The sequence below is a fragment of the Mobula birostris genome, chromosome 4, assembly GCF_030028105.1.
Source record: "Mobula birostris isolate sMobBir1 chromosome 4, sMobBir1.hap1, whole genome shotgun sequence".
NCBI classification, from domain to species: Eukaryota; Metazoa; Chordata; class Chondrichthyes; order Myliobatiformes; family Myliobatidae; genus Mobula; species Mobula birostris.
In genome coordinates, this window is record NC_092373.1 from 89,430,907 (window position 1) to 89,458,443 (window position 27,537).

At 40.1% G+C, this 27,537-nt stretch overlaps 1 protein-coding gene across 1 annotated transcript; it reads right to left on the bottom strand.

Annotated features, from left to right (window-relative positions):
- Positions 1-27,537, bottom strand: cldn15la (claudin 15-like a). Its single transcript, XM_072255739.1, has 5 exons — positions 27,221-27,537; positions 12,827-12,991; positions 10,054-10,135; positions 5,991-6,095; positions 1-4,182 (listed from the first exon to the last, which is right to left on the bottom strand). Exons 1-5 carry the CDS (start codon positions 27,435-27,437, stop codon positions 4,101-4,103), a joined length of 651 nt encoding a protein of 216 aa, XP_072111840.1. The 5' UTR covers positions 27,438-27,537; the 3' UTR covers positions 1-4,100.

Here is a 27,537-nt window from a genome sequence, read left to right on the forward strand (position 1 = left end):
TGTCTGTCAATAATTTTATTAAAATCTAGGCTAAATTCCAATAAGAACAAAACTCAAATTCTTTTGAAGCACATACTGATATGTAATAATTAGGAACAGTTTTTTTGTAAATCTTGTTAACAACTACCTAAAAGCAAGAAGAAAAAAAACAAATGCATACATAACAAAGAACAGCCTATACAATTCTGTAATTTCAACCATGTAAACTCCAGAATAAAAGCATAAAAAAATGAATGGTAATCAGAGTGAACAGATTTAGAGTGCTACGCCCTTGCCTCTCAATCATCAGGGCTCTCACAGTGTGAGACCTGCATGGAGGTCAAAGAAATCCTAATCCTTTCCAATTTCTCCCCTCCCCCTGCTCTGGCCCATGCCGATTTAATTTTGAATGAGTATCACTGAGTTTTACAAGGTCATTGACCTGTAACATTAACTAGATCCATGATTCTGCTTGATCTGCTGAATACTTTCAGCATCAGCTCTTTGTATATTGCTGAAGCTTCTTAGCCCGTTCAATTTCTTGAAATGGACTCTGCCTTTTATTGAGGCCTTGACATTTTTCATAACATGTGGTGCTCAAAAAAAAACGACCTCAACTCCAGCAGGGTTCTAACCAATGCGGTAAGCTCTGGAGACACATTCTTCCTGTGAGCTGTTTTGTTTTGATGTTGGTTCTGAGACACTATTTGTAATTGCATTTTGGGCTGGATCACCTAAAGGCACTTCAGACTTTATCTTCTATTTGCCCAATAGCCTGCTATAATATAGTCTTATTTCCCACACAACCAAACCTGGCATCTGAACTCTTCAGGTTAGGAGATGCTTGCTGACTTTAGACAAATGGCATAGTGTTTGCTGCTCGTTTACTCCCTTGATGATATAAAGTTTTATTGAAGGCAATTGATAGCAGTAGTTTCTTTATAAGTTGGAATACATGAAAATTATAACATTGCATTAAAGTCATTAGAGGTACATAAATAACAGAAAACCAAAAATACAAGTTTTTTTGGATGTCCATGGCACTCCACATTATAAAATAAAGTCAGGCCAAATATTTTTAGACCTTCACCTTGACTTTATTCTGTTAGTTTAGGGACAATACACCTGATTTTGTCTTCAATATGTTGAAATTGAAATTGATGCCCTATTTCTGTCTCTAACTATTGTTTCTGAGTGTTTATTCCTAGTTACTGTCATTCTGTAGTCCTGATTCTGAAGAGCTGAATTGAATGGTCAGGCATTGCAAAGCCAGAGTTTTTTTTTTGTTTCCTGGTGAACTCCTCACAAATTGTGTGGCTATGCCACAAATCCACACTGATCCAAGAGTCTGATTCCCAGGATGGAATTCCTAGGCTCTAGTTCACTGAGATATGAAACATAAAGTCATAGAGTCAAAGAAAAGTACAGTGCAGAAACAGGCCCTTCAGCCCATCTAGTCAGTGTTGTACCATTTAAATTGCCTACTCTCATTGACCTGCACTAGGACTATAGCCATCCATATCCCGACCATCCATGTACCTATCCAAACTTCGCTTAAACGTTGAACCACTTTCACTGGCATGAGCCTCTGAGTGAAGAAGTTTCCCCTCATGGTCCCCTTAAACCTTTGGCCTTTCACACTTAACCCATGACCTGTGGTTGTACTCCCACTCAACCTCAGTGGAAAAAGCCTGCTTTCATTTACCCTATCTATATCCCTCATAATTTTGTATACCTCTATCAAATCTCCTCTCAATCTTTTATGTTCCAATAAATAAAGTCCTAACCTATTCAATCTCTCCTTAAAAGTCTCAGGTCCTCCAAATCTGGCAACATCCTTTCTCTGTTTTCTCTCAACTTCATTTACATTTTTCCTGTTGGTAGGTGACCAAAACTGAACACAATACTCCGAATTAGGTCTCAGAAATGTCTGGTACAACTTCAACATAACATCCCACTTCCTGTACTCAATCAAAGATGATAAAATGCAGTGGACACTTTTAAGACTAAAAAGGGTTCAATATCTAAATGTTTATCTGATAAATACCTTCTTATTGAGTGAAAGGACTGCCTTAATAATTACTAATATTTCTTTCGCTTTCTATTTCTACGACCTGTTGAACTATATGGATTATCCATTGCAAGAAATAAAGAAGGGTTAAATTTGCCAACTGTGGTGTAATTTTATGAAATTTCCTGATAACCTTTATGTATCCGGAGCTATAAGGCAGCTAGCCCTCTCTCCATGGATTTATTAGTAGCAGTTATTAGTGTTACAGAGAGTGGAAGGCTTGCAAAATTAATTGGTGTCATATTTTCCTCTTTGCAAAAGGTTAATTTGGACAATTAGGGTTATAGTCCAGATTGAGTGTTGGTCATAAATGAATAAGGGGAGATTGAATTTTATATAACTTAACTGTACTTTTTGGTTCAATATTGATTCACTTAATAATCAATGATCGATGAATTGTAGCCTTTATCCCATCGGGTTGTGGATGCTCAGTCTCTATGTATTTTCAACAGTACAATTGACTGATCATTGATTATTAAGAGAGTCAAGATTGGACCAGAAAGTACAGTTAAGTTGTACAGTCAGCTATAAAATTATGGAATAGAAGAACAGGTTCTAGGGGCTGCTCAACTTTTCCCTCTATTTCTTTCTGTTCTGCTGAACTGAACCTGCATTGTTGAGTCTCTGTAACTCATGTTAACAGGTAACAGTGGTGTGTTAAACAGCAGTCACACAATCAGTTTAAATGTATGAGGAAATCTGTTTAGTTTAGTTCAGCCAGTCAAAACAAAGGCAGAAGCCACACTCCCTCCCGACTTGAAATAGATTATTGACGGACTTCAGCATATTATGTTCATTAGCTTTTGTGGGATACAAGTCAAAGCTTTTAATATAACTGTACTGCAATTGCTCAGTGATGGAATCTAAATACTCTGCTTATGTGGAGCCAAGCCAATCTCAGACCTTACACAGACTCCACTCATACAGTGGCCAGTGCAGAACTTAATTCTAGTGAGGCCTGTATGGAGCTGAAGCTCAAGACACTCACATTGATCTAAATGTGTCAATCCCAACCACAGAAAAGTCAAAACAGCCCCTAACAATGGAAAAGCTCGGATAAACCCTTAAAATAACAGAGTGCAGATGCTAGAATCTGGAGTAACAAACAAGGGAAAAAAAGTCATCAGTTTGAGCGGCATCCATGAGGGAACTGAAATGTTGAAGTTTCATGTCAAAACCTTGGGAAATGGCCAATAGAAAGAGAAGATTGGGGGTGGTGGGGCAGGAGCCAGAGGTGATCTGAGGGGGGTGGTTGAAGGATGAGGAGCAGATCAGGCCAGGTGGGTGAGGGGAAAGTATAGAGCTGGAAAAAGGGGTAGGTGGCTATTAGATGGAAATAAACAAGACAAGAGGAAGCAGGACTCATGAGGGAGAGGTGAAGGTGAAGGTGGACACGGTTGCTGGAGGCTTCTTGCAGCAACTACCATTCCGATAGGCATTGACTGCCTCTTTAAATCATGGGATAACCAAACATGTGGAGAGCTATTTGTGTTAAATATTCTTGCAAGCTCTTCTCTCCCTTCCCTCACCTCAAGGGTGTTGATTCCTAGTCCACTGACTCCCATTGGACCCCAACTGCTAAGATCACACTGAGATAGGAGTATCACTCTGCACTCCCATGCTGGATGTATTGAACTCATGCTTTCCAGGCAAACTGAAACAAAAAAACTCTGGCATTGTCACAAATAAACACTCAAAGCATTCAGCAGTACAATGTAGAAATCTACCTGAAGCAACAAGCAACCTGCTAGAGGAACTCTGTGGGTCAAAACGAATTGTCAGCGTTTCACACTGAGCCAGGACTCAAGACGTTGGCAATTCCTTTCCCCCACAGATGCTACTGGACCTGCTGATTCCCTTCAGCGGGTTATTTATTGCTCCTGATTCCAGCATCTGCAGTCTCTTGCGTTTTCAGCAATCTGTCTTATTTATTTTGATGCTTCACGGAGTGCCATACTGATTGGACTGAAAACATATTTCTTTTTCTTGAAAGACATTTGAAGACCTGAGTAACATAAAAATAAGGCATTTTTCCTTGACAGTCTCTGGATTAGACGTAGGCTTTTGACTGGGCTGATTCTGTCTTTGTGTAAATTCTTTGCCCACCTTGAGCAGCAGAGTACTTGTAGCCTCTGTGAAAGAAAACATATGGTCATCAGTAATTGTGCAGGAACCTATCCACTCACTTCTCAGTTAGTTCTACCACTTTGCAAATGCCCTTGTCTCCTTTGTTTTCACGCAATGAATGTTTCATTTCCCTCCCATTCCTTTGAGAACAAAAGAGACAAGTGGCTCTTGAAGCAATACACAGAGAAGAAGCAGAACAAAACTGATCATGAAGGGTCTTTTAGTGTGCTGTGGCAAAACTTCCATCTCGAATAATGGACTAACATCTGCAGCATGGGTTGCCCTGGGAGTTGGCCCATCTGGTTGAGTTTATTTTAGATAGCAATGAACAATTATGTTGTCAACAGGTGTTCCTTACTAATGGAAGAGTAAAAGGTTGGTAGGTATCCTAGTCATTAGCCACAAATGGATGTTAATCATAGTGAGGTCCATTTCCAGCCAAACTGAGAGTGGCACATAAGCAAAGCCAGCAGAGTCATTGACACATAGCCCAGACATCCAGGTTCAATTCTACCCTCTGGTGCTGATCTGTGTGGAGTTTTCACGTTCTCATTGTAACCATGTGGATTATTCCCCCCACCCCCCCTCCACCCCATGTGCACACTGGTTTCCTCCGTCGAGTCAATTAGCTGGCCACAGAAAATTGCTGCCTGTATGTAAGAGTGTGGTAGAATCTGGGGAGTTAATGTGAATGTGTGGAGATTAACATGAGTTAATGTAGGATTAGCCTTAAGATGGCTCATTAATGGCCAGTACAGACTCAAGAGGTCAAGGAGCTGTAGGACTCTCTAACTAAAATTCAACTTAAGACCTAATGTGGGTTCTGTGGGAATCTTACTCATTGTCCACGTGTTGTAGCATTTGTACATTTTAGAATGAGGCATGCCGCGTGAAAAGTACAAACATAATAAATACTCTATTTAACATGTAGTCATCATGGATCCCATTTATTACGGGGGTCTGCATCCCCTCTTCTTATGCTGAGGTCAGCCTGGGGACTAATCAAACTGAAACAAAATACCTCAATATCAGGTGATATTAGACAGTTGATAGCTGACCATTTACTTTATATTGCTGAGTTAACTCTCTGATTGTGGATCATGTCACTAAATTGATCGTCACACACTGTAAAAATCAGAACAGTGATGAAATTTAGACGAGTGATCTATTGACTTTAGGTTGATACAGCAGTTGGCAACATGCCTTCAATATTTTGAAACGCAAACATGAGGAAATCTGCAGACGCTGGAAATTCAAGCATTCCACACACAAAATGCTGGTGGAAAGCAGCAGGCCAGACAGATGCTATTTTGTGTGTGTGTGTTACTTCAATAGTTTGACCTTGTTTTATGCATTTCTTGGTGGGAAAGATTTAAAATTCCATCCCTCTAGACTGAAATTCAAACACGCCTGGTCGGTTAATTTTTAGGGCCAAATACATAAAGTATATATTTTTTTATCACAAGGGTAGCCCGGTAGTTTAGTGGTTAGCACAACACTTTACAATACAGGTGACCCAGGTTCAATTCCCGCCGCTGCCTGTAAAGAATTTGTACGTTCTCCCTGTGACCGCGTGAATTTGCTCCGGGTGCTCTGATTTCCTCCCACAGTCCAAAGACGTACCATTTGATAGGTTAATTGGTCATTACAAATTGTCCCAGGATTAGGCTCAGATTAACTCAGGGGGTTGCTGGACAGTGGGGCTCGAAGGGCCTATTCCATGCTGTATCTCAATAAATAATGTCTATGTTTAAGTGATTTAAGCCACCAGATGCCATGTGCAAAAATATTCAATGAAAAATAAAACACTTACGCATTCTGTTTGACTCTTTTGCAGGAACAACACAAGAAAGAACCTCCCAGGATAAGGAGAGCAGACCCAGCCCATCCAATGTACAGGGCAGATCCCAGCTCATACCTGCAAGCAAAGACATCGTTTGTCTCACACGTTTTCAAATGGAATTATTTTCTGGCTCGTTATAATCAACTGCCCAAACTCTGATGATGTTCTAGTCACTCCATTTTAGGATGGATAGGGAGGCTGTGGAAGGGGTACAGAAGAGCTTTACCAGGATGCCACCTGGTTTAGAGGGCATGTTCTGCAAGGAGAAGTTGGACAAACTTGGGTTGATTACTCTGGAATGGCAGAGCCTGAAGGGAAACCAGGTAGAAGTTTATAAGATTGTGAGAATCGTCAGTAGAACAGGCAGCCAGTATCATTTTCCCAGGGTCAAAATACTTAATATGAGAGGACATGTATTTAAGGTGAGAGAGGCTAATTTCGAAGGAGATGAGTGGGGAAAGTCTTTTTATACAGAGAGTAGTGGTGCCTGGATTGCATTGCTGGGTAATAGTGGAAGTGAATATGATAGATGTGTTTACTGGCTCTTATACAGGCACATGAATGTGCAGAGACTGGAGGAATATGGACATTGTGAAGGCAGAATATAGTTTAGTTAGGCATTTAATTATTTCAGCACAATATTGTGAGCCGAAGGGCCTGTGCATTGTTCTATGCTCTGTGTTACTAACTTGGCTGGGTTATGACAGTCATGGGTAAACTGTGAATCTCTGGATGATATCATCTGAGGTTCTACAGTTCATGATCCTCTGGACAATGTGAAAATAATCAGACATGTCTAATCATTCTCAGTGCAAGGTTAATGACACAATTATCAGCAACATCAACTTCTATTTACACAATGCATTTGAGCAAGATATCTCAAAGTGCTTTTCAGGATGGTATCAGTTGGAAAATCCTCATAAGGGAGCTTCAGAAGAAAGCTTGGACAAAGAGGTAGATTTTGAGTTGCACTCTGCAGATAGCCAGATTTCCAGGGATTAGGATCCAGGCGTGGAAGCTGTGAGCATGGAAAAGGGAATCTCAGATACATGGCATCGAGAATGAATCCAGTGACTGTAGCAGCAACTGCCCAACTTCACATGTGACCCAGGAGGATGGTTTGCACTTGGTTCAAGTGATCATGTGTATGAGGTGGAAAGATAATGTGTTCAAATATAAACTTTGAATTAAAAAGAAAACAACTTTCTTAATTTTGCTATTTGTATTCACTGTCAGAAATATGTTAAAATTCAAACCTAAGAAGGGACAATTTTTTAGACGGGTCTTTCCCAGGCAAGGCTATATTATTGGATAATAAATGGATGTATCACTACCAAGGTCTATTTGAATAGGATTAAAGCTGATAGTCACATGGATATCATTCCCAGATCAAGCTTTGAAGCAACACTATGTTAGTAAAATAAGCTAGGCAGCATTTATTTTGAGCTTGTGACTGGCTTTTAATCAGACACTTCAGAACCTTGCATTTGACAACATTGTACCTAGAAGCTTTGGATCAGCATTCCTCCCAAATTTCGCAGGCAGCAACTCTTATAGTGACTCTGGTATTCTCAATTATACCTCCTTTGCCCCTTTTCTTGGGTCCAGTCACCACTCACTTTCTTTCTTCCCATTTCATAACTTCTCCCATCTCTCTATCACCCACTATTTTCCTCATCCCTCACTTTTTCCTTCAACTGAATCTACTTGTAAACTGTTGAACTTATCATGTTTTCTGTTGTTGACATCAGTGGCCTGAAACAGTACCTGAGATTCCCTTTTTTCAAGTGCTATCTAACCTGTGGAATGCCTCAAGTCTATTCTGTTTCATTGAAGAATAACAAATTTAAGGTTTGCTACTGTGGACAAAATTTACCAGTTCCCATCCCTAGTAGTCATTATAAATAACCTACAAATAACATAAAACATAATAAACTATGAGCTGGAATAGGCTATTTGGCCCCTTGAGCTTGCTGTGCCATTCAATACAAACATGGCTCAGCCTTCAACGCCTCATCTGTGCAAGTTGCCATCCTCCCAGTTCTAGGATCTTTCAAAAATCTAACGATCTCCTTTCGAATACTCCGTAGCCTTCTTGATGCTCCAGGACAGGAAATTCCAAAGATTCTTCACACACTACAAAAATATATTCTTTCACCCCTCAGCTTAAAATGAACAGCCCCACCCCACCCAGGCTCTGATAAGATCACTCCTCTAAACTTCTTTTGAACTCCAAATAACATATCTAATTTACTTTGCTGCTTGCAACAGGTTAGCCCTCTCATCCATGGATTCACTCCTGAAGCAGAGTGCATCAATAGTAAATAATGTTCCCACATGGTATCTAGGGCCAGAGCTCATAATTTAAGATAAGGAATATAACGTTTATAGGGGATCAGTCATAGAGTTATAGAGTCATAGACCACTGCAGCATAGAAACAGGCCCTTCTGCACATCCAGTCCATACCAAACCATTAATCTGCCTCACCCTATTGACCCACACCTGGACCATAGCCCTCCGCTCCTCTCCACGTACTTATCCAAACTTCCCTTTAATGGTGCATTCATACCCATATCCACCACTTCCGCTGGCAGCTCACGCCACACTCGCGCTGTCCTCTAAGTGAAGAAGTTCTCCCTCAGGTTCTCCTAAATATGTCACCTATGACCTCAAGTTCTAGCTCCAGCCAACCTCAGTGGAAAAAGCCTGCTTTCATTTGCCTTATTTATACCCACATAATTCTGTACACCATGATCAAATCTTCTCTCATTCTCCTATGCCCCAGGGAAAAGTCCAAACCTGTTTAACCTTTCTCTATAATTTAGGTCCTGAAGTCTCAGTAACATTGTAGTACATCTTCTCTGTACTCTTTCAATCTTATCGTTCCTATAGGTAGGCGACCAGAATTATATGTAACCCTCCAAATTTGACCTCAACAATGTCTTATAGAACTTTACATAACAACCCAACTCTTATACCCAATACTTTGATTTATGACAACCAATGTGCCAAAAGGTCTCTTTACAAACCTATTTACCTGTGACTCAGCTTTCAAGGAACTATGAATCTGTATTCCCAGATCCATCTGTTCAACTACACTCAATGCCTTGCTGTTTACATGTAAGTTCTCCCAAAGTGCAACACTTACACACTTGTCTACATTAAACTCCATCTGCCATTTATCAGCCCATCTTTTAAGCTGGTCTAGATCCTGCTTTAATCACTTTTCTCATTGGTGTGATCTTGGTATGGTATCATTGATATGGTCTTGGTATGATCCACAGATCTATTTTTGCAGTTTACCACATGATCACTCAGATCATCAGCATGGATGAGAAACAACAACAGACACAGCACAGATCCCTGCAGCACACAGGCCTCTATTCATACCACCACTACCACTGTCTGTCTTCCCCTGTGAAGCCAATGTTGAATCCAATTTACAGCCTCAATCTGAAAGCCAAATGACTGGACGTTTTTGACCAGCCTCCCATACTCCCATACAGGACTTTGTCAAAGATTATGTTATATTCCAAGTAGACAATGGGCACCGTACTTCCTTCATTATCTTTCCTGGTAACCTACTCAAAAAATCTATAAGATTGTGTTAGATATGGCCTATAATGCACAAAGCAATGGTGATTATTTCTAATCTGGCCCTGTGTATCCAAATTCCTATATATCCTGTCCCTTAGAATGCCTTCTAATAATTTACTCTCTGCTGATGTAAGGCTCACACGCCTACAATTTCCCAGCTATTTTAGAGCCTTTCTTAAACAACAGAGCACCATTTGCCATCCTCCAATCCTCCAGCACATTATCCATGCTAAGTATGTTTTAAATACCTCTGCCAGGTCACCTGCAAATTGCCTCCCACTACATTTGAAGGCACACATTGTCAGGCCTTGTCCATCCTAGACAAGCCAGAATTCATGCTGGGAAACAATCAAAACCCCCACAACTGTTTTGTGGATGTGAAAGCTGATATTTGGGGCAATATTACTTTACTTAGTAAAAATTCTCCATACGTACTTAGTTCCACCGTAGATCGGGTTGTAGAACTCCATGGTGATGTTGTAGGCATACCAGGAAACTGGTACTATTCCACATAGACCTGCCAATGAAGAATACTGAGTAATTACTGGACAACAATATACCTGATGATGAATATAAGTTTTCCAAAGTGTGAGATATGTTCTGAGAGGATTCAATAGGGTGGATAGCCAGATCCTCCTACAGATGAGTCAGATGAGGATAATGCTCATCCAGTCTACACAAGGAACATAGGCGCAGCAAGTGAATAAAATAACTTGCATTTATATACCACCTTTTTAAGCATTAGGATAATTCAAAGTGGTCTATGGCCAATGAAGTACAATTCTGGAAAAGTGTTAGTGCTTTAATGCAGGAAGCATTTCTGTAATTTTAAACAGGGCATGGGTTTTCCCAAACATCAAAGTGTACTGACAGGTCTTCTCCTACTTCTAATGCATGTCCATATGCCCACATAAGAAATAAAAGCAGGAGTAAGCCGATCATCTGCCTGAGCACAGGAAAGGCATTTAAAGCCTCATTCGGTGGCATCTCTGATTCTTAATGCTCCTTCAAGCTAGCCTGAAGGAATGCAGTCGTATCGAACTCTCACCCTGAGCAGTTTGTAGTTACTGGGACAAATAAGGTGCTTAAGAGGGTCAATCAAATCTTGTTAGGTAAATGCATCAATAGATGTGGAATAATGATGAATGATAGACATTGAAACAATCACCTCTAATGCTCTATATATTTAGATTTGAACTTATTCAGGTTTGGAGTTGGGTCACTTTTGTTTATTGAAGCTAGTTCAATTGGAGACACTTTGTTATCATTAGCCATAATAAACTCCTTTCCACACTCAAACTTATTCTCTCCTGTAGTTGCAAACTCATACTAGGCTATTTGACCTTATAACCAGAATGCTACCAGATCATGTATCCATAATGGGCACACTAGCCAAATCTAATTCTTCCCTCATCTGATACCTGCACATAGCAATAGAAATCTTTGAATTCTGACCAGCACCGAGAATTCCAATTTTACCCTTCATGATCCAGCACCCTTTATGTGTATTGCAGAGCCCCATGGCCCCTGTTGTACCATCATAATCAGATTAGTGATAGGATAAATCCCTTTCTGGGATTTTTGAAGAATACTACCGATATGCAAGAGGATGAAATGAAGTAGGTAGGCATGGATGGAGAGTTGAGGTTGAAGTCAAATCAATTATGACCAAATCTATTCCTATTACCTATTTAAATATTCATTGGATTTATAGATAAAGAGAAGCAAGAAAGGCCGTTCAGCCATGTGTGCCTCCTCTGCCATTCCTTGATGGTGTTTTACCTCAGTGAGACTTTCCTGTATAAATCTCATATCTCCTGATTCTCCTACTATCTAAAATCTATCCACCTTTGCTGACTGATGTGCTTCAATGTATAAATAGAAACACACCACAAATATCTATGTACTTAGATAATGTACTTAGAACTTTGACCTTTGAGTTAACATCTACTGAACACCCCATAGACTCTGTACGCACTAACAATATTACTTAAGAGTATTAAGAACTGCTTTTGGTCACAGCCTCAAAAGCCATTGTCACTCAAAGCAGAGATGGTTAGATCATTTGATATGAAGGGAATGGGGGGATATCAGGCTAGTGAAGGAAAGCAGCACCGAGGTAAAAGGTCAGCCATTGTTACATTGAATGGCTGAGCAGGCAGGAAGAGAGGAATTGCCTACTCCTACTTCTGTTTCCTATCTTCTCATCTTCTTGGGCTGAGTGATTGATACTTGAAAATCAGCCAACCCAGGGAAGAGTAAGAAGTTGAGTTCCGTTCTTCTCTCATGCTTGGGACTTGGTTATGTTAATGTTTAACAGGGACTCTTATTATCTGGAAAAAGCTATCTGAATGGACAGTGGAACCGGCCTTGGCATTACCTTCAGAAAAAGAAGAAGATACAAAATTTAAAAGGAATTTATAGGGTTAGGGAGAAAAGTTGTGGTCTTTAAGTGCCTCTACCTATTATATTATAGTTTGGATAGCCTTACAAATAAGGTAAGCAGACATGATGAGATAAATAGATACGTGATTTTATGATTTTCTCACCTTTGGTGGTTAGTACTAAAAACTGGGTGCACTCACCTTCAATACATTCAACTCCCGCAGTGAATAGAGCCAACAAGGGAGGCAAATTCTCAACAATACCAGAGGCCAAAGAACAAGATTCCCTCTTAGGTAGGTTTCAAGGTAGAAAAACTCAGTAGAGCTACCTGTGATATAATTCCCTTTATTACAATAATAACTGCTTTGCACAGGACCTGATGTGACTTGAATATTTGATGGAGCTTGCTGATAGCTTTAACCAGGAACAGTCAATCATAGGTATAGCCTTATACTTTGAAGTAAACGGATTTCCTGGACCATTAACCTGAGCACAAAGTTCATCAGGCTCTGCTGCAGTATTGAGGGATTACCACAATATCACATGAGGTTGCTTAGAATGAATTTACTCTCTCGGTTAGACAATTCAAGGCATTATTTCAAGGATGTGCAAGGTGCATTGAACCCCAGCCAATACTATCTCCCGACTCAATGTGAACTATTTTACATGGGCATGCATTGGCAATGCATGTTGTGGATCTACAGCCAATAATTTTCACATCTCTTTGTCTGTACCTCCATTACTTGAGAAGAATTTGCTGGTCACAGGCATTTGTTTGCTAAGTTGGTTGTTCATTAATTGGATAGACCATTAATTTACTAACCTGCAAGGATGTAGATAATTCCACCTGTCACTGCAATCTTCCCTTTGACTGCCTCATCCATGTTCCCAATGCTGGTGCATTTCAGGCCAAACAGTGTCAGTACTGAGGAAATAACTCCTAGAATGATGGCAATAATCATCAAAGCACGGCATGCTTGGACGTATGCTGCAAAGGGAAAATAAAGATGTTTTAGTTTCAGCATTCAACTTAGACCATTCAACTAATGATGGGGAAGCCATTACCCCAATGAGCATGTGTCATTCCGGATGATGGTTTACATCTGCACTATATTGCGAACTCTAGTCTTCCTTCTACTGCAGGAAAATCATCTGAAGAGTTTGGATAGTAAATCAAAACAGCCATAGATCATTTATTCCCTTGAGCATATTCGCACCTCAACACAACCAGAGCTGTTCAGCTATCTTAATAACTTAATCACAGTCTTCGTCCCACATGATTTACACATTTGGAAATCCATTTGTCTCCTTCTTAAACGTATTCAGCAGCTTGACCTCCAGCAGCCTTGTCTATTGGGAAATTCCACAACTTCTCCTGCCTCTGATTGAAGATTTTTGACCTAATCTCAGTTCTAAATCTTTGTCTTGATAATCTGAGATGATAACCACAAGTTCCAGACACTATAGCTAAGAGAAATATTTCAAACTCAAGAGAATTTGCAGATGCTGGAAATCTTAAGCAACACACACAAAATGCTGGAGGAACTCAGCAAGTCAGGTAGCATCTATGGAGGAGAATGAACAGTCGACATTTTGGACTGAGACCCTCCGTCGGGACAAATAAACGGTTGATGTTTCGGGGTGAGGCACCTTATCTGGACAGTCTTGGTGAAGGGTCTCGGCCCAAAATCTCAACTGTTTATTCCCCTCCGTAGATATTGCCCGACTTTCTGACTTCCTCTGGCATTTTGTGTTTGTTGCACAGGGCAAATATTTCCCCTGCATGCAATCTTGAAATGCACATTTAGATATATTTGCTGATCTGACCTTTAAGTAGCTAGAAGGCTAGTGTGCCAGGTTAGTGGCCAAACCCTCAAGTTCATAGCACGGTGTTGCAGCAGGAATGATCGATGAAAGGACCGATGTTCTTGTGGTGGGAAAAGACATGTTATGCTGAGTGGAATAGAAACCCACACTGTGCTTTGTGCATGTTGTATCTGGCTCACACTTACACGGCCTTGTTCCATCTCCTGATTAGCAGTTGTGAAAACTGGTGACAGTCTCATTGATGTGCTTAAGAGATATATTCTCTCTCAAAGGTAATGTGGTCCAGTGGTAGAATTGAGCCCAAGTACCAAAAGTAGGAATGTCCTCCTTTCTTAAGCATGGTGGCAGCACAGTGGTGTAACAGGTAGAGCTGCTGCTTCACAGCACCAAGGTCCTGGCTTCAATCCTGACCTCAGCTGCTATCTGTGTGGAATTTGTACCTATTCCCAGTGATCAGGTGGATTTCCTCTGGGTGCTCCAGTTTCCTTACACATCCTAATGGCACATGGGTTGTTTGGTTAATTGGTCTCTGTAACTTGGGCCTAGTACTTATTTATTGATTGATCGAGAGACATCACCTGGGGTTGCCAGCTGTCCCGTATTAGCCGGGACATCCCGTATATTGAGCTAAATTGGTTTGTCCCGTACGGGACCGCCCTTGTCCTGTATTTCCCCCACTAAGGTAGAGCGTTCCTTTGAAACCTTTCGTGCCGAAATGGTGTAAAGCGAGGAAGCAATTACCATTTATATGGGAAAACTTTTTTAGCGTTCCCAGACACAAAAAATAACCTACCAAATCATTCCAAATAACACATAAAACCTAAAATAACACTAACATATAGTAAAAGCAGGAATGATATGATAAATACACAGCCTATATGAAGTAGAAATAATGTATGTACAGTATAGTTGGGAAGATTAAGCCAAAACCGATTTGAGGAAAAAAAAATTGGCACGTACGCGCATGTGCACGTCACGCATGCACACACAGGTGCCTGCGCGAGGCTTCACGGTCATGGTAGTCTTTCTCGGGGTAAACACAAGTGTCCTGTATTTGACTGCTACTTTTGTCCCTTATTCGAGAGTGAGGAAGTTGGCAACCCAAGAGTAGGACCTTCCGGCACTTCAAGCCGCACCATCCAGCAACCCTCCGATTTAATCACAGGATAATTTATAATGACCAATTAACCTACCAACTGGTACGTCTTCAGACTGCGGGAGGAAACTGGAGCACCCTGAGGGAACTCCTGCGTTCACTGAGAGAACATTCAAACTCCTTACAGAGAGAGTTGAACCCATGTCCCCTATACTGTAAAGCATTGTGTTATCCACTACACTACTGTGCTGCCCTAGAATGTAGACTAGTGGTTAAAACCTGGGGGGAGTTGATGGGAATGTGGGGAGAATAAAAGTTGGCCTTTATTGTAGGATGAGTACATATGTGTGCTTGATGGTCAGTGCAGACTCAATGGGCCAAAGGGGCTGTTTCCATTATGTGTCTTTTTACAACTGTAATTACCAGATCTGGCAGATTGAGAGCAGGGCAAGATGAAGATTTCCCTTCATAGAATCTCCTGCTTACTATGAACTCCACACAGACCCTGGCATATCTCCCCTGCATACAGAATCCAGCTGAGTGTTCTGATATCAAACAGAAAAGCTATTCCCGCTGTTGCTTTACCTACATTTTGTCTAAACTTGATGCCATTCCCAGCATAGAATACATAGTTGCAAGAACAGCTAGTTATGCCTTTCTTTAATGTACTGTACCAATATTCACTAGCCTTGAAAGTGATTATTATCCTAAAGTCATACTCCAAGTTGAGCCTTGTTCAAAGGGAGCATAAGTTTAAGGATTAGTGTTAGGTAGCCCCAGCTTCTAGCAATGCAGACAATGAAAGTTTACTGAATTAAACTGACTATTGCTTTACAAAGTCCACAACCTATCCTGTTGTAATAGAAAGAACATCTCCATTAATACATCTGGACTTTTGAAGTGAATTCTTCAGACTTTCTAAAATTGCAGGATTACTCAGATCTGTATTTTGAAAAGGCTAAAAGAAATACAGGAACCTTGGGAAAGAGTGGTTTTGGGAAGGAGAATAATTGATTCATCCTTGAAAATGCTGGAACATGCACAACAGGTCAATTTCTTTTCCCTTACTGTAAGTGTTACAGGACATTGTTCAACTAAGAGCTTCCCCATTTACAGAGCCTATAATCTGCAGAAATGTTACATCATTTCACAAAGAGATGTGAGTAACGTAATTCAGCCAAGTGTTCTCCAAAAGAATTATTAAATTTTGGATTGATTACTAGAAACAATTAATAAAATTGAATAGCTATTGAAAATGTTATTAGATAACAAAAGTGTTCATAGTTGACACTCCATTTCTGTAGCATCATTCTTTATCAATAAAATCATAGAAACATAGAAAAATAGAAGCAGGAGTGGGCCTTCAGCTCCACACACCTGCTCTACTGTTCAGTGTGACTTCAATATGGTTGGCTTCTTTCTCATTACCGTATTCCAATTCTCCCCCTAAACTCCTGGATGCTTGTTGCGAGAAACCTTCTTGACTATATTCTGTGATTTGGCCTCCACAACCTCTGAGGTAGAAAATTCCATCGATTCAACAGCCTCCAAGTGAATTCATTTCTCATCTCAGGCTTCGACCAGTCTTAAGTTTGTGACCTCTTCTTCTGCATGTCAAAATCACACTAAACACCCTCACAACTTTATCTGTATTATATATCAAAGTGCGTATATTTCAATAAAACCTCCTCACATTCTTCTAAACTGGCTATTATATTCCTTCTAGAGCAAGTATATTCTTTTCTTTGGTATGGATATTAAACACTCACTCAATACTGCAGGTGTTATGTGCTGTGCCTTTTCTATCAGTGCCAATAATGTTTCTTGAAATATAGAAAACATTTTTACATGACTTTGAAGGATTCAGGTCGGGGATTTTAAACTCAGGACATAGATGTGAAACTGGTACTGAAGGTAGCTGTCATTATAGAAAATATCTTTGCTATGGTTTTCTCTGAAAATTAAAATTGGCCAGTAGTTCGGAATACATTGGGTTAGGAAGAGATATTTCTGTAACACAAATGACCTAGGGCAATACGAATGAAAAACATTATTAATTTTCATCTAGCCTTGGAACATATGTCCTCAAAGTTGAGATCTGCTTACAGAAGTTTACTAACTGCTTTGTTGTTCTTGTGGTTCATACTAAGAACCCTTTATTGCAATTGTAGAATTTCTTGGCTCTCTCATTGTCAGTTTCTCTTCCATCTTGTAATCTAAAACTTCATCTGATCATTATGTTGAAAGCATTATGGATAAGTGTCAATTGTTCCTCTCTAAAACCAGTTTTAATTGGACAATTTAAGTCTATCACAAATTGATTGATCACATTGCAGTTAAATGTTGTATATTATTTACAAAGGAAACTAGTGAATTAAGTAACTAATTCTTCTAATTAGGCTATTTGAATGGTTCATTAAATTCCATGGTATTTTTAATTCATAGTCATTTTTCTGGAAAAGAGAGTAACAAGGAAACATGTTTCTTAATGGATACCCAGATGCAAATTACTATAGATGCCGGAAATCTGAAACAAAGAAAAGAAAGCTGAAAATGTATAGCAGGTCAGGCAGCAGCTATGAGGAGAGAAAAAATGTCAACACTCTCTTTTTCTCTATAGATGGTGTCTGACTTGTTAAACACCCCCAGAATTTTCTGCCTTTATTCATTCATGACTATCTCTAGTTTAATTTGTATCATCTCATTTTCCAAGTGAACTTGCTGGAAGAATTTATTATTAATCTATTCACTGAAATATCTCATCATTCAATGGTAAAACATTTAGGGGACTGAGGTCCTTTGGAGTATGCAGGCCGCTTCACATGATCACATGAGCTGTCAGTCTGTTGTCTGTAGTACAATCTTCTATACAATGGTGTGCTGAGGCACTGGCATCAACATGGGTGATGCCAACAGGCTCAATAAACTGATTGGAAAGGCTGGCTCTGTTATAGGAGTCAAACTGGACACACTGGAGGGTGTAATAGAACAAAGGACCCTATGGCAAATCCTGGCAATTCTGGACAATCTTTCTCACCCTCTGCATGCCACTTTGGCTGAACAGAGAAGCACTTTCAGTAATAGACTAAGACAACTGTGCTGCTCCAAAGAGCACTATATGACGTTATTCTTACCCTCTGCCATTAGGTTCTATAATGAGTCAAACTACAGTCAGAGAAGTGATGACTCCATCCTGTTAGACTTCCTGTGGTAACTTATTTGTTTATTCTTTCTACTACTCTTCTAATATTTATATCTATGCACTTGTAAAGCTACTGTGACCCTGTAATTTCCTTTGGGATCAATAAAGTATCTACCTAACTACCTATTTGAAAAATAGCTTGCATATCATTACATGTATTTCAAAATAGGTATGTGTGATTGTGAATGTGTTTGTGTGTGTATGTGTACATTGGGATAAGAATTAACCAAGATAAATTGCCATTGTATTATAAGTGAGTAACAAAGCTTAACTGTAAATATATATTGAGGATAGCTGAAACAATAGGGGTTATTGATGATGAGTTATCTGCAGATTTAAAAAGTTGCAGACAGTCTATTTACAATCAATGTCACACTGTGGTTACATTGAAAAGTACTTTATCGACGTGAATTATTTGGATATCTCCTGGTATCAGAGAAGCTACTTTATAAATGTCCTCACTCACAACAATTATTCCTTCACTTTCTTCCACTTTCTCCAGACTCGAGGGATAGCCATGGGCACTCCTATGGACCCTGAGCTATACTACTTCGCTGGCTGCATAGAACCGTCCATATTTGAAGCCTTCCCTGGTAATCCTCCACAACTCTTCCAGTGCTGCTTCATGCACCCACGCTGTGCTTGTCAACTTCATCAACTTTGCCTCCAACTTCCACCTTGCCTTCAGATTCACTCGGTCCATTCTGACACCTCCCTCCCCTTTCTCAATTTCTCTGTCTTCATCTCTGGAGACAAACTGTCGACTTTCAAGATTCCCACGGTTATCTTGACAATACCTTTTACCATCCTGTCTGCTGTAAAAATGTTATTTCCTTTTCTCAGTTCCTTCATCTCAGCCTCTGTTCCCAGGATGTGGTTTTCCTTTCCAGAATGTCAGCGATGTCTTCCTTCTTGAAAGAACTGGGTTTACTTTCCTCCATCATTGATGATGACCTCATCCGCTGCTCCATTTCCTCAACATCTGTGCTCAGCCCATCTTCCCGCTGCCTTAACACTGATAGAATTCCTCTTGCCCTTTCTACTACCCAATGGGACTTTGCATCCAACACATCACCCTCTGCAACCTCAGCCATCTCCAAAGAAATCTTACTACTAAACACATATTTACCTCCCCCCTCAGGTTTCCAAAGGGATTGCTCCCATTGTGATTCCCTTGTCCATGCGTCCCTCCCCAGGAATTTCCCTTCTGGCACTCAACCTTGCAAGCAGCCGAAGTGCTACACCTGCCCATTCACTTCCTTCCTCACCTCCATTCAGGGCCCCAATCAGTCCTTCCAGGTGAGGCAACACCTCACCTGCAAATCTGCTGGCACCGTCTACAGTGGTCAGTGCCCCCAATGCAGCCTCCTCTACATTGGTGAGACCTGTCGTAAACTGGGAAAGTGCTTTGTTGAGCACGTCCTCTCTATCCACCAAAAGCAGAACTTCCTGGTGGCCAAGTATATTAATTCCAATTTCCATTTCCATCCTGACATGTTGATTGATGGCCTCCTCTTGTGCCAAGGTCAGGCCACCATCGGGGTATAGGAGCAGCACCTTATATTCCATCTGGATAGCCTCCAACCTGATGGCATAAATAATGATTTCTCCTTCCAGTAAAAAGAAAATTCCCTCTGCCTCTCCTTTTCCTCTATTCCCCACTCTGGCCTCTTATCTCTTCATACCTGCCTATCATCCTGGGTTTCCTCCACATTCCCTTTCTCCTATAGTCCACTCTTCTCTCCTATCATGTTTTTTCCTCTCCAACCCTTTACCTTTCCCACCCACATGGCTTCATCAATTACCTTCTCACGATCCTCCTTCCCCACCCCCCACATTTTTATTCTGGCATCTTCCCTCTTCCTTTCCAGTCCCGAAGAAGGATCTTGCCCCAAAATATTGATTGTTTACTCATTTCCATAGATGCTGCTGACCTGCTGAGCTCCTCCAGCATTTTGGGTGCGTTGCTTTGGATTTCCAGCAACTGCAGACTTTCTCGTGTTTATAAGCATTATTTCTGCCCTCCATCTTATATGCTTTTTTCCTTCTTTCCTTGCGGATGCAAGATCATAGAAGATATTTAAAGAGCAATTGCATAAATGTTTGAACACTCATAGAATTGTGGAACTGTCACAGAAGAGGAGTTGAGGCCAGGGTTGATCAAACTGATCATATGGAGTAGCAGGGCAGGCTTGAGGGGCCGAATGGCCTATTTCAGTTCTTTGCCTGTGTTCTTCTCCTTCCTCCATCTTTTTTCTTTCTTTATCTCTCCCTATCTACCTTTCCTTCCTTTCTTTCCCTCCTTTCTTCCTTCCTCCTTCCTTTCTTTTTTCTATCCCACTCTTCTTTTCCTTCCTTTCTTCATTTCCTTTTTCTTTTCCTGCTTTCCTTTCTTTCATTTTTACCTTCAGCTTTCAATAACCTGGCCTAGTATTTGCAGAACACTTTGAACCTGCTGCACCTCGTTGATGTTTACTGTTGAAGGGATGGGAGCTACAACTAGACAAAATAAAATCAATGTTGTGACAATCGGATCATTAGTGGTCAGATGACTCTGGGAGGAAAGGAGAACTGATGGCCCTGATGAAGTCAGGGGGTTCTAAGTTGCAACGTCTTTTTACTGTAAGTATTTCATTAACCCAAAATTATTTCATTGTATTTCTAATTTCAAAACATCTCTGATGGTCAGGCTATGTAGGAAACAGTGGAAAGGGTTTTCACAGAGTGATCAGTGTGATAATAGAAGGCAGGTTTCAGTTTATTGTAATAACCAGTGGATGAGCCACTGCCCAAGGCTCATTCCATTCTGTCAAAAGGTTACAGCGGTGAGAACTCGGAGTCATAGAGTCATACAGCATTGAAACAGGCACTTCTGCCCATCCAATCCATGCTGACCATCAAGCACCATATTAATCCTACCTTAAACCGTTTTATTCCCTCCACGTTCCCATCAACCACTCAGCTACACATTAGGAAATAATCATTGAATTAGAATAGGAATCATGTTTAATATCACTGGCATTTGTCATGAAATTTGTTGTTTTGTGGCTCAGTACATTGCAATACATAATAATGAAAACTAACAATTACTATAAATATATAAAAAGAAGGAAATTAAATTAAATAGTGTATGCAAAAAGAGAGCAAAAAAAATACAGAGGTAGTGTTCATGGGTTCATTGTCCATTCAGCAATCTGATGTCAGAGGGGAAGACACTGTTCCTGAAATGTTGACTTCAGGCTCCTGGTAGCAGTGAGAATCGAGCATATCCCAGGTGATGGGGGTCCTTAATAATGGGTACCACCTCACAACAATATACGGCATAGGAAAGGCCCATTACAACCCACCCGTCCACGCAGACCATGATGTATACTGTAACTACGCAAATCCCAATTGTCTGCATTAGATCCCTATCCCTCTCCTCCTTTCATATTCAAGTATCCGTCAAAACACCTGTTAAACATTAAATTGTATCCGCTTCCGTTACCTCCTCTGACAGCATGTCCCAATAGTCACTACTCTCTTTGTGAAAAATTTGCCCCTCAGATCTCCCTTGCGCCATAACCCTGTACTCCTTAGTTTCAGATTCATCTGTCTACGCTAATTCTATCTATGCCTGTCATAACTTTGTAAGCCTCTACAAGGTCACCCCTTGGAATCCTATGTTCCAGGGAAAATAAACCCAGCCTATCCAATCACCCCACATAACTACTCTCCACCATTCCAGACAATCTCCTGCTGAATCCCTTCTGCTTCTCAGGGTATTTTACCTTAACCATTTGGCCTACTGATCTAGAGCAAAGTCGTGCGGTCACAAGGAGATTGTACAAACTCTACACAGATTGCATTGGTGCTCAGAATTGAACCCAGATCTTTGGAGTTGTGAGGAAGTTGTTCTAGTGGTGATGGCACTCTGTTATCCCATGTGACCCATATGAACCTTACAACCTACCTCACCTATGCCAAACACAGTGCCTGTCTACACTTACCTCATTTACCAATATTAGTCCTGTATCTCTCTCTACTCTTTTCCTATCCAAGTATCTAAACACTGTTACGTACCCTGTAACTGGGTTGCCTAACCAGCAGAAATGGATCACTCAGTTGGAGTCTGGATTACTAGAACTAAGGAAGTTTTATTAAAGAAACAAGCAACACAGTACTCTAATCAAAAGGATAATAAATGCGACAGTCCAGCAATGATAAACACACATGTACACAGAATTAAGATAACAGGATCAATCAAGCTCTATCGTTGTCTAGGGGTAAATGACCAGTTTCAAAGTGACGCAAAGTTCAGTTCAATTTAGTTCAGTTCAGTTCGCAGTAATCGCTGCCGTGGGAGATGGACAGTGGGGGGAAGGAGAGAGAGAGCAAAACGAATGAATATTCAAACGGCTTCCACACACAGACCTTTGATATTCTTCGCAGTCAGCTTTCGTGCGAGCCCTTTGTGATGTCATCTGAGGTCACCGACCGTGACCCCACCGTTTCCAGATACGATCGTTTCTCTGCAGTGAACCTGACACCCAGGCAAGAATGGACACACGCCAGGTTCCCGCCGATCGTGCCTTTCCACCCTGTGCGTCTATGGCTTGATCCCGCGACCAGCCGTCCAAAACTTCCCACCGACTTGTGGGAGACGCACCGCTTCCAGGGTCTCGTTACCTCGGGGTGCCGTGTGTCTTGCCTTAACGAACCTGTCCCTTTCTATCCCCCTGCTGAGGTATTGCCTGTCCATCACTTCAAACAGTTCAGGGTTCAAAGGGGGAGCCGATCTTGACAGCTCTCCTTCCGTTACTCTCTCCCGTCCCTTCATTAACATCTCCAAATGCTGCTCCATTGTTTTCCTTATCTCTCTTTCTCCTGAAGACAGGTGGCAGACCAACTGCTGATCCCACTGGTGCCAGCACAGGACAGCTAACATCTTAATCTATGTGTATTCTCGTCACAACACCTTTTAACCATGGTAATTGTATCTGTCACCACTACTTCCTCATTTTGAGGATGACCAGGGACAAGAACAGGTCAAGTAGACAGATGAGAGACACAAAGGGATCTGGAAACATAGTGGGATCGTGAACTTAAACAAAATCCACATGAACACAGCGTCCCATCACTAACCACATGCGTATTATTGGGCAAGTAAACAGACCTATTGATAAGGAACAGTCTGAATTTATGCAATATGTTTCATTTGGTATTTTCTACACTTTGCAAAGTTCTTCTGTTTGATTTGCAGGTATGATGTCAAAACAAAGAATATTTCTCAAATCGCATTGTTTAGAAAGAACACAGGAAGAGGTGACTGAATCCCATGCTCCCACTTTGGGAGGGAGTGACCTTCAACATCATCATGGGAGCTACGTATGAGCTGTCCAGTTCATTCCTGCTTTACACAAAGCTTCCCATAGGGAGCAGGAGAGTGCAGAGTAATCCCCCGGATGATCAGCTCAGGTGTTCAGATTTTGAAGAGAAGTTTGAGAACCAAACTTAGGCTATCTTCAATGACCAGTTTATGGTGCTCAGTTATCAGGTTCTAGAGATTCTATCACATTCTCTCTCACCTGTATTTATCAAGCTTTATTCTTATACATGAAACTTTAATATCTCATGACCAATCTGAACATGATTTCTATTTTTGGAACATTATTTTGGTTTTCATAGAATCCTAGCAAACTACAACACCAAAAAAGGACCTTTCTGTCCACTACGTCCATGGTGACCATGAAGTACCCATTTGCTGTACACAAATCATACATTAGCCCACCTTATTCTCCCCACATCCTACCCCTTTCCTCTGATCCTTCCACTTAACTACAGATTAGCTGAATTTACAAGTACCAATTAACCCATCAGCCGCATGTTTTTGGGAATTTGGGAAGCCAGAGCACCCATAGGAAATCCAAGCCATCAATGTGCACGGAATGTGCAGGCTGCACAAACAAAGCACCAGAGATTAGAATTGAACCTGGTTTCTGGTAATGATTCAGTGGCAATACCCACTGCACCACTGTGCTGCTAAACAGGTGAAGTTGCTTCGTGCAAAGTGGTGTTTTCAATGAGGCTGAGCAGTTTCAACTCAGAACAAGATCTGGCAGATTATGACCACAATACCCAATAAGGAATTCTAAGTGCCAATATTCCCAAATGTCTAAAATTGCAAGACTTTTCAACTGATCTCCTTTAATCCTATTTGCATTAACATGATGGTTTTATCTTTTCAGTACCATTTAATATCCCACATAATTTCACAAAGCCCCTTGATTACCTGCTCTTTCAATGTTCGACCTCACAATTTTCTTTACCTTACTTATATATTCTTGGTCTATTGAGGCACGTGTAGATCATAACACAGGACTCTGATCAGAGGTAATGGAGGATTGTTGGTTAAAATCCCTATAGACCTGTCCGATCCAACATTCTCAATTTCTAATGCCTATTTATTTGGATTCATCTCTTTATTTGAATGTGATATTGAACAGTGAAGCTAGGGTGGGGTGCTGTGAGGGACTAACCTGTCCACCAGTACTGTCTGCGGGAGGATTATTGGTCAATGGTCATACCCATCACTGTCATTGAACTCAGAACACCAGAACTAACCAGTACACCAACATGCATTTAATGTTAATGAAAATAATGTCATAAAAAACTGAAAAGATCACAAGAAAATAGTAGCAGTAATAGGTTACGTGACCCCCCAAGCCTACCCCATAATTCTACATAATTGTGACAGATCTACAATAGTCTCATTCCTCTTCTGCACTAATTCCCCTCAGCCGATAATTCCCTAAACCTGGAAAAAAAATTCTGCCTCCACAGTAACTTCTTCAAATGTTCCCACTTGAAGTTTCAGGTGAGAATTACAGAAAATCTTAAAGTGGTGTTATGTTTAATCCACACTGATTCGTACAAAGAAAATGAAATAGAGTGTTCTATTTAAATCTGTAACTCTTGCCCACCGATAGTATGTCATAGTATTTGGAGATTCAGGCTTACAAGCTGATTGTTGTAACTAATGGACTGTATAAGTGTTCAATCAATAGGATATTTGAGAAGTTTTGATAACATAAGTAAGGAGATACAGGAACTTGTGTCAGTGACCAGAAGGAACAGGTTTAAGGTAATCAGCATAGTGATAAGGAGACAAGTTGTTTTTTTTTAATGCAGCAATCATTAATTATCTGGATGTTTGTTTCCAAGTGCAAAAACAAATTCATTCTTAGTTTTCAAGAAGAGGAGGACAAACAGATGAAAAATAAGATAAACTATTGGGTCAAAGAGAAAAAGAATGGATATAAGAAGAATAAATAATTCCTCCTCCAGTATTGGATAAGTTTTAACTGAACAAAAGACAACATGGTCTCCTTCCCCTGTGGAGGACTCGATGGATTATTTCTGTCCCTGAAAATCATATATGGTAACACAGCTGTAGTGTATTTAACGTTTTTATGGGAATTTAGCTAATTTTAAGTTATTACTTTAGTGTAGCAAAAATGGAAATCTGCTCAGAGATACTTGGTGAAATTCATTTGTGTTTCCCAACAGGTTTAATCACAGTGCATAGGTCAGCTAAGCTGCAGGGTCCTAACATGAGAATTCAGATGACGCTTGAAGGTTAATTAAATGAAAATTAAATTTGAATAAGAGATGTCTAAGAAGGAATTAATCTGAGGTCAATGAATATGTACCAAACTAATTTTAAAGATTTGAGCATAGATTAAGAATATGTTAAAATACATAAAACTCCATTAGAAACCTAAGGCTTCTAATTTGGGAACTATGATCACAGTTTTTTAGGCTAGCTTCAATATTTGTTTAACTTCTTCCGTAAGATTTGTATTCACATCTGCAGTACTGGTCAGACTTTCTTTGGCTACCATTTTGATTGTGAGGTTTTAGGACTCCTGTAAGTCTCTGCTGAAACCTGTGATCAAAATGGTGGTATTTTGTAAATAACCTGAATGATGGGTTAAATAATTCTTCCTCCCACAAATAATATTGTTATCAATAAGTTTGTTCCTTCAAAACTTACAAGTGATTTCTGTCAAAAATTGGTTATAATAGTTGAGACCATAGTTACTTTGTGATAACACATACCAGCATTGGCATTGACCTGCATTTAAGTCCTAAATGACAAATAAGAGACTGTCTACTTAACAGAAGCATATTATTGGTAGGAATTAATCCAATAAAAATAAGCATTTTGTTTCTCATGTTAACCGTTCGTCTCCTCCTAATCTATAGCATTCTGGGCATCCCGACCTTTAACAAGGTTTTCATTTGATATATAGATCAATGACTTTCATAGTAAGATGCTACCACTAACTCTTTCTTGGTTGAGTTACTCCACATACATTAAAACAGTTGATGGAGAAGTCAAAGAAAACTTCCACACCATACTTATATATTGGATTTAAAGTGACTTGAAAACTTCTAAACTGTTTCTAAGATTAGCAATAACAATACTTACAATAAAACAGGAATTGCAATCTCTGTCTAAACCTAGATTCGTAAACTGTCTTTGGTGAAAAATACAGTGGAAGATTTCAGGAGAGCAAGAAGAGTTAAAACTTTCATTTCATTTCAACCGTCCTCCCAATGCCTTATTTTTCTTAATATCTTTCTTTAACAATTTAAATTTCGATTACATGCTTTAACTTATCATTGATCAAAAAGCAACATAATTTCCTGAAGTGAAGAATATTACCTCTCAGTGAAAAATGCAGAAAGCAATAAAAACAGAATTGTAAAGCAAGATTCTTGAGGTTTCACCATTAACTTGAAAGGAAGTCTATCGATTTGAAGAAGTTTCCTGTACAGTTGCTAATACTTTTAACTATCTTGCTTATTATGCCTGGCTTTTTGGCCAATGCTATTCTTCACTTATATTTGCTAGTTAAATTGGACTAACATTGCAATTAAATTACTGCCGGAGATAAATCATGTTATGAAATTACAAAGCTGGTAATTGTAGGCCGCCATTTTTTTTTGTTTAATGATAGTAAATGAAACTGGTACGCAATTTAATGGTGCTTCAACTCAAGCATCAAAAAGTTACAATTCTAGTATAAGTATTAAGAATGAATAACCTGGAAGACCGAGCATTGTCTCAAACATCCGACAGTTGAAGACGCCAGTACTGTCCTGGGCACAGCTTTTCCATAGATTTTCATACAATCGTGAGCTTGTAATTACGCTCCCGTAAACAGTAGAAATCTTCCAGTAATTGTTTGCCAATGTTGATCCAGTAAGCATCCACCCTGCTAGCCCCATCAAAAAACCAGTAATCTCAAAAGCTGCTGCCATAGTCAGTTTGAATAATAAAGTATTCTTCCACAGAGGAATTCACAGGGAAATAAAGATCTTCTATTGCTGCAAGTTGGAGCACTGGGAACCTCTCACACCA

What these genes read in the sequence shown, in the direction of transcription:
- cldn15la (XM_072255739.1), bottom strand. Translation starts at nt 27,437, where the DNA reads ATGGCAGCAGCTTTTGAGATTACTGGTTTTTTGATGGGGCTAGCAGGG. An exon ending in CCGATCTACGGTGGAACTAA is followed by an intron (nt 6,096 to 10,053) that starts GTACGTATGGAG and finishes CTTTGCTTGCAG; the next exon opens with GTATGAGCTGGGATCTGCCC. An exon ending in AAAAGAGTCAAACAGAATGC is followed by an intron (nt 4,183 to 5,990) that starts GTAAGTGTTTTA and finishes TTTCTTTCACAG; the next exon opens with AGGCTACAAGTACTCTGCTG.